General features: G+C 35.9%; 1 protein-coding gene across 2 annotated transcripts; it reads left to right on the top strand.

Annotated features, from left to right (window-relative positions):
• Positions 1-6,011: 6,011 nt before the first annotated feature.
• On the top strand, positions 6,012-10,608 carry LOC127618087 (homeobox protein EMX2-like). 2 transcript variants are annotated; one of them, XM_052090326.1, is made up of 3 exons: positions 6,012-6,676; positions 7,971-8,155; positions 9,456-10,608. In XM_052090326.1, exons 1-3 carry the CDS (start codon positions 6,286-6,288, stop codon positions 9,621-9,623), a joined length of 744 nt encoding a protein of 247 aa, XP_051946286.1. In that variant the 5' UTR covers positions 6,012-6,285; the 3' UTR covers positions 9,624-10,608. The 2 variants fall into 2 exon arrangements, with proteins under 2 accessions (XP_051946286.1, XP_051946288.1); XM_052090328.1 differs by lacking the exon at positions 7,971-8,155 and having other exon boundaries at positions 9,456-9,631.
• Positions 10,609-14,305: the final 3,697 nt, after the last annotated feature.

Raw genomic sequence — 14,305 nt, 5'->3', positions numbered from 1 at the left:
TTGTTTTTGTGTTCTAAATGAAACTTTTTGGGTATCACTTTTTGGGTATCCTTAAAGGGATTGTTCACCCAAAAATGAAAATTCTCTCATCATTAACACCCTCATGCCATCCTAGATGTGTTTTACTTTCACTCTTCTGCTGAACACAAAGAATTTTTGAAGAATATTTCAGCTCTGTAAGTCCATACAATGCAAGTGAATGGGTACCAAAATTTTGAAGCTCCAAAAATCGCAGGAAACAAAAGTAATTGATATGACTCCAGTGGTTAAATATAGGCTATATCTTCAGAAGTGATATGATAGTGTGGGTCAGAAATATATCAATGTTTAAGTTTACTATCAATCACTACTTTCACATTCTTTTGTTTTTGACAATTCACATGATTCGTGCATATTGCTACGTTATAAGCACGGAGAATTTATAATAAAAAAGGACCTAAATATTAATGTTTCTCACTCACCAATCATATCACTTCTAACGATATGGATTAAACCATGGGAGTCAAGTGGATTACTTTTACGCTGCCTTCGTGTGCTTTCTGGTGCTTCTAAGTTTTGTACACATTCACTTAGATTGTGAAGACCTACAGAGCTGAAATATTCTTCTAAAAATCTTCATTTGTGTTCTGCAGGAATAAGTCTTACACATCTTGGGTGGTTTGAGGGTGAGTAAATAATGAGAGAAGTTTCATGTTTGGGTGAACTATCCCTTTAACATTAGTTTATAACTTTAGTTAACATGAACTATGAACAATATTTTTTCATCCCTTATCAATCTTGGTTAATGTTATTGTCAACTTCTAGATAAACAGTTTTCCATTAAAAGTTGTATACGCTTACATTAATGCATTATGAACTATCAGTGAAAAGAATAATCATAAATTAACATTAACCAAGATTAAGAAATGGTGTAAAATATATATTGTTCATGAATAATGATACCCAATGTATTTAGTAATGTTAACCAATTGAACTTCATTGTAAGGTGTTGCTACTGTTTGGGACAAGAATCAGTTTGAGCAGTCTTCCTCATGCCTGGGCTTGTCAGTGGTTTCTTAATGGCCACTAGGGGGTCACTTAAATCTTTCACTTCTTCTGAAGCTCCAGACCTCTCTTCATAACTGAACCAAGAGCAATTGACTGGATCCCCTATATTGTAATCATGCATGCTGTAATTAAAAATAGAAAACTAAAGCTTTAGTACACTGATGTTGGTCCTCCTGATTGATGGTCGATTAAGTTTTAGTGAATAATTGACTATTCAAGAGTCTAGTATGAGTTTGTCACAAAACTTTGGCCTGCTTTTATCTGACCATCTACACAAAAAGCATTTGTATAATACCATCTTTAACATCTCTAGTAGAGTAGGCTACTGTTATGTTTGAAGACAGTTTTAGACCGTACACAAAATGTCAAATTGACGTCATGTTCTCCTTGGGTATATATTGTGGCAGGAGGACCACACGCACAGTTGATGGGAGGTAATCCTCGATAAACCTCATCAATGCGAGTTCTTAGTTTCGTACAACGGTTTCCTTGGATTGTGGTTCATCCCGCTGTGAGGGTGATGCACTTTTGCTCGCATTATATCGGTTCGCAGAAAAGACAAGAAAGAAACAGCTTGGATCTTAAACTATGTTCGATGTCTTTGTTAGAAAATCCACAATTAAGGCCTATAATCCCACAATTGGAGCCCCAAATTCCCACGAAAGAGGTTATGAACTCCCAAACTAGATTAAACCCGTATATTTGCAAAGACCCATTTGTGAAGTTTGACCACGGGTCACCGTATGTAAACTCTATCGACCTCGATCTGGAGGGGTGAGGCCAGTGAATTTGGAATGTTTGCCTTTACGCAGACCTCATAGTTTAATCTGTGCATCTGCCACCCAATGTCGTTTATTTGTCTGCTTGTAAAAAATAACATAAAAAATGAACACCTGTCCATTAAACGGCCGGCACCGCCAAAGCCAAAGCCTGAGAACTCCGATTTGGAAAGAATATGGTAAATACGTTCCACTGTACATCTGACTTTAGAAAACATTACGGAGAGACAGGCCTAACCTCATGGCTATAACGCTTCCAACTAGAAGAATGATTCCCAAAAAAGCAAATAAATATATTAGCTATAAAATAAATAAGTAATCTAGTAACATCGAAAGACAAAAGTGTCAAAACTAAGATGTAAAAAAAAAAAAAAAAAACGAATATGAAGAATATTTTTAAAGGTCTGATAGACTGCTTATAAAGTTGGTTCTCCACTTTTCTGATTAGATGAAACCAGTTGCACTTACCTTTGGCAAACTATTGTTCTGCAGAAAGCATAATGTCACACACGTGTCTTTTAAGGAAAAAGAAAGACTTAAGCAAGCTTAGTAATTCTGGTTCAATTCTTAATTATGCCAATTTATTATAATTATTTTATTGTTTATTTACGTGATCCATATAGCCAGGGCATGCAAATTGTATGAATGTTTAAATGTAGGCTAATGTTGAAATTGAAATTGATCATGTGAATTGATCAAGTCAACGGCAGGATTTATGCATCAATGTTTTCGTCACATCCAAGACAAACTTGTTGTAGGCTGTTTCTTTAGCAGTGTCTAACTCAGTTAATAATAGCACCAAGTAAAATGGCTAAATATATGAAGAGCCCAATATTTTGTGGTGGACGCTCAAAATAACTTCCTAATTTTCATAAATCTCCATTGAGCTGTAAGTGGTGTTGGGAGATCCAACTCATGAACAAAAGTCAAGTCACTGAGAATCTTACACAATGGAAAGACTAATAGAATTCTTATATTCCTGTAAATGATATTGACGCTGTAAATCGATGGAATAGGTGATATGCCATATGGCATGAAAAGCACAGCTGTGAATTTTATATATATATAAAATATCACGCGCATTAGATTCTATATATATATATATATATATATATATATATATATATATATATATATATATATATATATATATATATATATATATATATATATATATATATATATATATATTATGCAATGCTCTTCGAAAATGTGTTCGTGTTCATCAATTACATTTCATAACATATTTTCAAAACAAAACAATCCATAGCCTATAATTAGCCTTCTTGATGGCCGACACATGATTGGAGGATGGAGGAAAGATACAAGTCTCGAATAAAGCTGAACACACTTGTGTCTTTCAACCCTATAACGATCTATCTGACACAGCCACATCTTAACAATTTCTATTATCTATAAAATAGACTATTATTTTCCAATTTTATAACTGCAGAAATGTTAGCAAAATGTCCCCGTTCAGGAAGAAATTTTTTTTTTATCTGAATTTGAATGTAATATAAACCTGCGCTTAGGCCTGTTATTTAGTTTGATGAGTGTTTTATGACAGGGCAGTGAATGCACTTATGCACATATGACCTTAAGACTCTGAAAGAGTTCAAGATCAATGGAATTTATTTTAGAAAATAAAAAGTTGTGACTGCGTTGAAACTTATACCACCACATGACGATGACTTCATTATTAGCCTATTTTTATTATTGATTTTTTATTATTAATTATTAGCCTATTATTTGTTATTCTAAGACATGATTTGAGCTTGTCATTCTGTGTCCACGGGAGGCCGGTTGTTATAGACATCTCACTAACTGCAGATGGGTTTGGAATATGAATGAAAGCTGTCTGTCGTCGTAGGGTCGCGTATGATCAAACATGCACTATAGCCTAATGTAAAATGTGCTCTGAATCTGGACACTGATTTCCCGGTAGAAAAAAATTAAGTGGTAATTTCTTAAAACATTTACATTAAATTTATAAACAAGCGAAACAACGTCAATGGCTTACCATTGCCTCGACCGATATACGCCGAAAATGGGCGGAAAGTGCATTTGGCAAAAGCACCAATTGGTGGCGCACTATCCTTGCACTTCAGTGCAGGATAAAGAGCACTCTGACCTCCTTCGAAGAGCAGTAGATCTGTTTTATACCCCAGCTCATTCCATTGATTTCATTAGAATGCTGCACAACTTAATTCATACCGTAAAACGCCTAACGTGATTTCAAAAGCCTCTGTAATATGTTTTATATAGACTTGCTAATCCACAAAATTCGGTCAAGTGGAACAAATTAGTATTTTAATTTCTTTAGCCGTTTCTCACCAATAATTCTTAATATAGCCACGACAACAATCAATAACACAGACATTATCAGAATTACAATTCAAATGAGTTCAAATTAAAAAATGATACATTAAAAGCGTGGGGGAAATGTTGCTGGTAATATGGAAGTTAAAAGAAAGTGTGGGAAGCTTACATAGCAGCTGTTTTGAGATCGAAAGTGTACACTATCACACATATTAGCGTGATCACAAATATTAGTGCAATTATAATGTAGAACATAACATAGCCTGCACACCTCGATGTGTGTATGTGTGTACACTAAAGATAAAAAATAGAAGTGACCTTGACTCAACATACAATAGCCTATAGGCTACATTTCGAACGGATTCAATATTAAATCGATCATTTCTGAAATTAGAATGTTTGAGTTAGGGTAATCTGATTATAATTATGATAATAATAATAGTCTAATAATTATAATAATAGTCTAATAATAATAATATAATAGGCTACAGCTGAATCCGACAGTGAGAGTCACGGTGTTATTTGCTATGGATTTAGACACAATCAAAATAATATAGGCAACAGTCGGATTTAATTGTAACAATATAATAATAATAATAATAATAATAATACAAAATAAAAAAGTAAACAACTCACGTTCTGCTCGAGCTAAAATCAAGAATATTAACTATTCCTGTTTTATAGAATTATGCACAAGTATGCTGAATCGTGCAGACCACTTATACCACCAGTAATCGTAGCTACATTAAAGGAATAGTTGATAAATGATCCACTCATTTAAACAAATGTGGGGTGTTGTATAGGCTACTTATGTTAGTCTCACAGTGCATCTGTGTCTTCACTGCCGTGCCATAAAACACCAAACGTAAGTTACATGGACATATTTCAGAAGAATTGTTGTTTTTCTAAACGGTGAGAAACTATGCTGAAATTTCAGCAGTGTTAGTATTTTTTAATAACATTGTTGAACAACCTTCATTTGCGCACAATAATTGCGTGCTAAATCTCAGACAAGTGTAGCCTATTGCTGTATGAGATTTGAAAATATTTTAAAGTAAAAAGAAAAGTTATTAAATATATTACTGAATTATTTATGCAATGGACGCAGGAGATCGCGTTGACATCTGTGCATACCAGAACCCATAATGGGATTGAACTCAGGCAATTTAATGAGTAGATAGATGGTAATAGACTCATATGACAAACAAACAGAGCTGAAAATATTGTCTGTGTCTAATAAGCCTCATCCTTGTAACCTGGTCCTGGCCAATAGAGAAGATAGAGTCTCTCATCCCTAAAAAAATCACAAACCCATCGGAGAAAATGAAAACATGGAGAGACAAAGCAGTGATGGGCGGCAAACAGGCCCACTGGACTGCCAGAGTACAACCTTCAAAAAGAGAAGAAATGATACTCATTTTTAAATGTGTATTTATTTATTTTTGGACAAAATGTCATTGATTATAGTGATCTTTTTGAGCGACACCCGTCCAGATTTATACTTTTGTATAGTATAGTACTAAAGTATTGTATAGTAGGCCTACTCAAGTAGCCAATATCACATGTGGGCTATAGTTGTACTAAACGAGCACTTATTTTGAGGACGGGGAGTGTTAAAATCGCGTAAAAGCGTTCTTCGGCCCTGTGTTGAACAGAAATACATACTGAAGTACCTTGGGTCTCTCAATGAGATCAGCTGCGTATGTAAATTGCTCCACAGCTCTGGTTCTGGCGAATCCATTCCGTTTTGCTTGAATCCGCCTCTCCGTGCTCGTTCGTATTGACGCACTTGAAGACTCTTCCCTCAACCTTAAGGCGAGCGGCAGCGACCAATCACCAAGCCATTACAGGCTTCATAGGAAACTGTTTATGTGACTCCAGAGCTAATTAGGCTCATGAACTAACAAATCGCTAGCACAACTGGTGAGGAACCGATCACATTCATGGATTTTCTGGAGAAGTCGGCCACCTCTATCACGATGTCTTGTTCTGTGTGCTTTTGAAATATTTGTTGACTCTTTCCTCAGCAGCCACTAACTTGTCTCTTGCTGACAAAACTTTGGGCTTGGGTGTGGAGTATTTTCTAGTGCAAACGCGTGTGCCATTTTCACTTATTCTGGGGAGTCTTGAGTGGTGAACCATGTTTCAACCCACACCGAAGAGGTGTTTTACCATTGAGTCTTTGGTGGCGAAGGATAATCCTTTGCCAGCGCCGAGATCCGAGGAGCCCATACGACCGGCGGCTCTCAGCTATGCAAACTCAAGCCAGATGAACCCATTTTTAAACGGCTTTCATTCCAACGGCAGGGGCGTCTACTCAAACCCGGATTTGGTGTTCGCTGAGGCTGTTTCACATCCTCCAAACTCCGCCGTCCCAGTCCATTCGGTACCTCCTCCTCATGCTCTGGCTGCTCACCCACTGTCGTCCTCTCACAGTCCGCACCCTCTTTTCGCAAGCCAGCAAAGGGACCCTTCAACTTTTTATCCGTGGTTGATACATAGATATAGATACTTGGGACACAGATTTCAAGGTAGGTTACTACAAAGTTATGTATTCGTCAATGTTGTATTTTCCCCCTCCACGTTCAGTGTGGAGAAAATGGCTAAAGATAATTGACAACACGGCCCAAGGACAGAGGTTTGAAACTGGGTTTCCATTCATAATTAGCGAAAATGTCACTTTTCTGCTAGTAAACGCTGAAATTAGAAACGCTTAAATTAATTAACCATTTTGATATATCGAAATTATTATTATTATTATTATTGTGAAGTAATGACCTTATACAACGATTTCCACAAATTACGTAAAGATGGAAACCTGGCGTTATTCCATTGTTTAAGTTGGTTTTAAGCGTCAAAAGTATTTTTAAAACATTTGCAGAATTTTCGTATTTGATTTTTATTAATTAAGAGTGATTATTTTGAAAGGTATTCAATATTTATTTTAGCGTTAAAACTGTTTTGTAGGCGACAATAAAATCATCGATGTTTTAAAGAATTGCTGGGAAATATCGTATGGATTTTTGTATAGAAATATAATAAGTTAGAATTAAAAATAACACAAACACATCACTAGACAAAATAATAATAACAATAATAATAATAATTTAAGACCAACAAATTAATTAATGAAGAGAACTCAAGCGTCATTTCCGTTCATGTAAAGAAGAATTTGTACTTTAATCTGAAGGTGCATAAGACTGGGTCCTTTATGTTGTTAGAAATTGTGCTCTTATTTTCTTTCAAAAACGTTAAGTGTGATACTGTATAGTATCATACTAATAACTATTAGCTTACTAAATTAAACAGGTTTTAACGACAATTTATAATGTCAAACTGTATTATGAATTTCAGATAGACGGAAAATAATGAACAAATAATAAAAAAATTCAGATAACTGAAACATTCAACGAAAACCTTTATTTGCAATTGCTCAAGACACTCAAGGCCATTGGATTGATCTTTAGTGCTAAAATAAATACAACCGACTTGTAATTGATAAGTACGGGGTAATAACATTGCTACTATAAATGAGCGAATGTCTTATATTTAAACTTGCAACACAAGTTTATGTACTGGAAAAAATGCTATTATCGTTATTGCATTTGTGCCAGAGCACATTATAAAAATAATAGATTATTCCAGATTATTCTGATCGTGAAGATCAGTCGATGATTTTATTGTTTACTAAAATGATGCATGCTATATAATTTTCTAAATCTTTAGGCCCTATCCTGCAAATATTTCGATAGAACATAACGAACGTAGCCTAACAACTGAATTGAGAATGAATGCTAATTTGAATTAATATCCCTTTCGTTACAGGAAACGAAACGAGTCCTGAAAGCTTCCTATTGCACAATGCACTAGCAAGAAAGCCCAAAAGGATTCGGACAGCTTTTTCACCCTCACAGCTACTACGGCTTGAACATGCTTTCGAAAAAAATCATTACGTCGTCGGTGCGGAACGAAAACAGCTCGCTCACAGCCTTAGCCTCACAGAAACTCAGGTAAGAACATGTCTACCTGCCCTAATTAGCTTCAATGTGCTATGGTTATAATAAGGCCTAAATAATTACTAAAATCAGTGGGCAATAGTAAAAAAAAAAATGTGTTGATCCGGTCATTCTTAAATGTAATCGAAAATATTTGATAAATAAAATATAGCCTCTATAATTCGTTCAGTATGCAGATGTTGCTCCTATTTGATTATAATATGATCTGCAAACTGTGTTCTGTTAAGCATGTGGGTTTCTTGGTAATTCCATGAATTGTTCTAAAAGCATTATGTCTTGTGTAAGTTAAATCCACCGTTTCAAATTCACCCCGATTTTGGTGAGGTTGAACGATTCCGTTTTTAGAGGGCTCTTGTGGAGAATGTTTGGCAATTAACCAGTTAACCGGTTTAAATGGACACTTAAAAGAAAGAGGCGGATTCTATGAATTTCCTAAAGCACATTTAAGATCGTATTTTGCGCGTATCTTTCAGTGGCCCGGTCCGAGCCTATTGTCCCGGTGACAGCACCGGTGCTTTTCTAAACGGTGCCTTTCAGAAAAGCAAGAGAGAGAAATGGACTGCGAGCCACTTCAATGCTTCAATTAGCTCTCTGAAAGCACATTAAATGTGCCTCACTTGCCAAGTTGTCTGTGTGAGCTTTACGGATGATATGAATGATAAAGGTGACGAATTAAACTAAAGACTGCACATTACCGATGTGTGCTAATAGAAAAGCTTTTATATTGCGTGAGGGGTGAATTGTAAATAGGCCAGCTAGCACAATGATCCGTGATAATAAACGACATTGTCAGTGAAGTTACACTGGTATTACACTATTATGTACACTTACGTGCTGCTCATATTGCACTGAATGCATTTTCCACCCCAAAACAGCAACGTCTTAGTGTGAAGTAGCGCGTGGGGGTTCTGATTCAACCTGTCTGTCATAAACAGGTCAGGTGCACTTAAACAAGAAAGCCACAGCACGTTGGCTTTTGTTCCCTTATCTCTTCTGCACATTCAACATTGTCTATGCTATGCATTTAATTCATAGTTTGAATTTCTTTGCGTTGTTTTAATTTACCACGTCACAAGGCGATGAATGAAAGTCGACCAATGCCCTCGCGATTAGATTGCCTTTGAGATACCTGACAGTTCTTTGTCCGTCTAGCCCTAGTTATTCTTAAGGACCGTTATTGATACCTTCTGTTAGGCCAACTCTCTTTGTTTAATTGTTTTTATTCAGAGGCAAACGAAAAGCCATTTTTCGTTTCATTGTATTTTGTGCTGATATCTTACTCTTTTACTCCTAGGTAAAAGTTTGGTTTCAGAATCGAAGGACGAAGTTTAAGCGTCAGAAATTGGAGGAGGAAGGGTCGGACTCACAACAGAAAAAGAAAGGAACTCATCACATAAACCGATGGAGAATGGCCACAAAACAAGGAAGCCCAGAGGAAATTGACGTCACCTCAGACGATTAAAAGACTTGAACTGTTTGAACCCGGGACAGCGGCGTGGCTTGAAGGATGTCACGGATAAGGATGCTGTGTACTGACAGAGGGAGAGGGTAAAGCCAACATCACATTTTGATTCTTCGAGATCGGCAGCTTGACGGTGAGAGATCCTGTTGGTGGCACTGCTGCCACTACAAGGGAACTGTCAATACTTTTCACGTTGCCAATGCAATGTGATTGACAGGTAGCCTATTACACGCAGCCCCCCACCCCACCATCACCACACTACCCGCACCACGCCACCACCTCATCACCACTATCAAAAATGCGCATAGGACATTTGCGCTTCTGAGAGATTTTCCTCGAATTTTATTTTTCCAAGACGTGAAACTTCCACTTCAAGATACCAAAATATACAACTGTTTTTGTAAAATTTGAATCGCATGGTAGAGCAATGGATTTTTGGTAGGTTAATTAATTTGACCTTCTTTTTCAAAGTAACTTTGTTTTGACTATTTTTAATCTGAAAAAAGAAAATGTTGTGTGCTTTTTTTTTTTTTTTACAACAGTGTGCAGTCTGAATTTATTATTCTCGTGTTAAAGTGATTGTGACAACAATATGAATTAGCAGTGCTGCGTTATAGTGTTTTTGAGAAGTAATCCCGATTTAAAACAAAATGCTAAAAAAAAAACTTTATTCAAGTTTACCACAGACAATAGTAATTATAATAAAATGTTCCATGACATTCCTTAAAATTGAAGCTTTACCATGACTCCGTGATCTTGGTGCGAATATATTACCGGGACTCGCCCCTCCTGAAATAGTTGCCTCGAAGGACTAATGCAAGAATTGACGGCCGCCTAGGCAGCAAAACTTCAAGCACTGAGCGTATTCCATGTATAGAGATATTAAAGCTAATGTTTATGTTAAATCGTCTTTTACAAGAATGTAAATAATTTTGTGTTTGTGTTATGTTTGCTACAATTTTAACACAAAGTATACTTCCAAGAAGTATGTAATTGTCAATATTTTGTCAATAAAGTTTTATCAGTATGTTGCTCAGAATAAAATTACAGGCTTTTTGTTTTACAAAGGCCAAAATGAAACTTTTGCCCGCTAGTGAATGGTTTCGGATGGTTTAGTATAACCACAGCATAATAGGACAATCGTGCTGCACTGGCAGTTGTCTTTACGGTCCCTTGTGTCATTGTCCATCAGGACAAACAGGCGATGTATCATAATTATTACTGTTTTATGAATGGAATATTCCACCAGCTGTCTACTTAATCTGATCATATACTCATTTGTGTAACTGGGGAAAGCGACTTGTTAAAATGTAACATAGAATGCTGACAACGAGCTTGAGCTCGATTTTTCTTGAGAGAAGCGGTTTTTTATTCTTGCCTCATTTGCCTCTCTGGCATTAACCAGTTTTATTTCCATGGATAGAAGAGGAGCGTCTGGTCTGTTCAAGCTACAAAGAGTCCTGCGAGCTTTTGTGAAAGTGCAAATCAGTTTAGGCAATTATCATACGAGTAATATGTGAGGGAAAGGGGATGCATTGCCCAGTGGTCCACTTTAATCTGTTAATCCGTGATCCAGGGGGGCCTGGTTGGACATAATTTAGCACAATCTGACTACCTCTCACAAACGATAAGAGAAGGTTTGCAATGTGCCGCAAAATAAGAGCTTTGTTTAAAATCTTGTCGGCAGCCACGGTTGGAATGTATAGCCAGCGTTCCCATTTCATTTTTTTAATATATATTTTCAAATATGAATTTTAAAATTGTATATAAAATAAATAAATAAATAGTGCATGTGTGCGTAATAATAACTTTCATAAAATAATAATAAATACATGTATAAAAATAATAAAAATAAAAACCGCCATAGCCTTTATAACAATATTTCGACGAGTTTAATAAAACTGCATGAAATAAATTACATGGTATTATTTATGTCCAAAAATATTCCGATATCGCAAGAAAGACTCCTGACCGTTTTCTTGTTTTCTCCAAAACTTTTACGCGTAGTTTGATAAAGATTGACATTTGGAGAGGGCTACACAGACACATAGGCTACTATACAAGGGGATTTTTTTGAACAATTTTTGGACTATAACGGTAATAAAAAAAATCTGCAGAGAATACCATTAGCTTTCAAAAAACCCTAAAAGCTTTATTACAAACCCAGCTTTGAAATAGACGGATTAGAAGGCTGAAAGGGTCCCACAATAGTTAGAAGAAAAGGTTTCATGCTAATGAGGTTAATGCCCTTTGTATCTCCGGACTCCACAACTTCATTACTCCTATCTCGGGCAACACCGAGCGGCTCAGAGCCCACAATCCACTCGAGCTGTTCCCTACCCTGCCTAAAGAAGGATTTGATAGTAGCCCTGTTCAAACTAGATAATTATATCTTTTCAAGTTGGAATTAAGATAAAGAAAGTGCAGTGAAGGCGGTGAGCCTTGATCCGCTGCAAACAAATTTGGCGCACTTTCTCCCTCCATTGTGCCTCAAAAGACAAGACACCCCCCTCATTACCGCTTGCTCCCCTTTATTAATTTTGCATTGCCGATTTAAATGCGCCTGGTGTTTTGCATTTAATGGTGGATAATTGGCTAAATTTAAAGGAGGGATTGTATATTTCACCAAACATAGCAGCACAAACTCTTTTAAATTAGTCAACACTGCAGTAGCCTAATAATCTCAAATTGTAAAAACAAAACAAAAAAAGTTGACTATTTTACTAAGTTTACTATGTTTTTACTATTCTTACTAATTTTAATTAAATTGCCATTACTCTCTAAATCCTAAAGTTTTCTTTAATAAAAACATTTAAATGGTCCTATAAACATTTTGGAATCATAACTCAAATATTTACATTCTTTAAACTTTGGCTTTGAGTACTACAAACTCAAAATAATGAAGTACAAAACTGCGGCTGCGTGGAATACCCATAAGCCCTTGCTCTTCAATAATTTATGTATATTTGGTCAAAACAAGGGAACTTATGTAGAATAATAATTATTTTTTATATAAAAAAAATGATCTAGTTAGATTTCTTATCACCATTGTTGTTGTATTGTTGTAGCTTTGATAACTGAGATTTTTGTGAAGTCACCATGAGGGTGATTAATGTTGCCTCTGGTGAACTTGGAGCCAGTTAAAGTTAAGACAGTTCTCTTAACTCAATTGAATTTGTCGAAAGTGCAGATTTATGTGCAATAGGAAGTACTGTCCAATGTGCCATATGGCTAACCTAGTATAATTTCTAGGTTATAAGTTATAACCGAATTTAATTCTAAATCAAACAACCAAAATTAAAATCAATACAATGATAGGCTACTTTAATTACAGATGATTAAGTTTACTTGTAACCAGTCAACGTTACTTAAAGAAATAAGTTTAGTTTACTTGAGCCAAATAATTAAATTAACTTAAAGCAAGCAAACCGATTGTAAGGTCAACTAATTCGATTTTACAATGATACTGCTCCACGTTAGTACAGAAATATTGCGTTTAAAAGGCCCAATTATATATATATATATAGGCCTATATAAATAAGTAGAGTCTCTTTTTATTAGCCAATATTCTGTAAACACATGCAAATAAAATGGGGTGAACTAATTTTAATAAAAAAATATAAATGAGTTCTAGAAAACTTTCTTAATTTTCAAAAACACGTAGAGATATCTAAAATTCTGCAGCTGGTAAAAAATGCCATTATTCACAAACAGTGAACGGTGTAGGACTGTGTAGGCTATAAATCGATCTCCTTTTCTAAACAAGCATTACGGGCCATATGACGGGCTGTATTGAGAACCTTCTGACCCGCTTAAGTAACCTCGTGCTGCGATAACTTGTTTCAGAAGCAACATTAACTTAAACGTTCAACAACGCCACGCTTATGCAGTAGCCTATAGGAAAACGATCAATCACAGAGGGCCACTGCCATGATTCATCATACAGTCAGGAAAAATTGGTGTAAATTCCAAATGCTTGCAGTGGTTTTGAAACTGAGGTCTGGGATATAAAACTTGTGCATAGCCTACGAGCGATGTTAAATAATTACCCGTTATTTAAAACAGCCTACTATCAAATAACCCCAATGACCCAAACCTCTAATCTGCAATTACTAGCTTTAATTACGTCCACTGATCCTACTAAAAGGTTTGGTCTGGTCCGGTCTGCACACTAAAGATGCTAAATTAAGTTTGGCTGTGATTCAAAATGCACACAACGACTTACACCATCATACTGAGGTAACATACCCTTAAAATACTAAAAAGTAAGCTATGATGACACGTGCAGCCTTCCGTTTTACGTCCCAGTTCAACCCACTTCAACTATTGAAAGTTGCCAAAATATAATCTTTTAATTGGAGTTTCTGCACGGTCCTAATTTTTTGCAGGCTTTTGTTTATTTCATTGGGCCATGCACCTATTTCGAGAGGCTTATGTTCCCGTTGCAACTGGCCACTACAGCTGGTTTGAAATGATATTTATAGCATGGGCTGGGATGTGACGTCACGACAAACACAATCTACCCAGTTTCACAAATTGCTTTTGAAACTGATCCTTGTAATTGGAGAATGAAGCCCCTAACAATTCCCGCGGCCTTGCCATAAGGTACAGCGATAAACATACAAGACTAATGAGCAATTACAATAGTTCACCCTTCAAATAGTTTACATTATAAATTAAAT

This window comes from Xyrauchen texanus, chromosome 24, assembly GCF_025860055.1.
Source record: "Xyrauchen texanus isolate HMW12.3.18 chromosome 24, RBS_HiC_50CHRs, whole genome shotgun sequence".
Taxonomy (NCBI): Eukaryota; Metazoa; Chordata; class Actinopteri; order Cypriniformes; family Catostomidae; genus Xyrauchen; species Xyrauchen texanus.
This window is presented reverse-complemented; position numbering and strand designations above follow the sequence as displayed.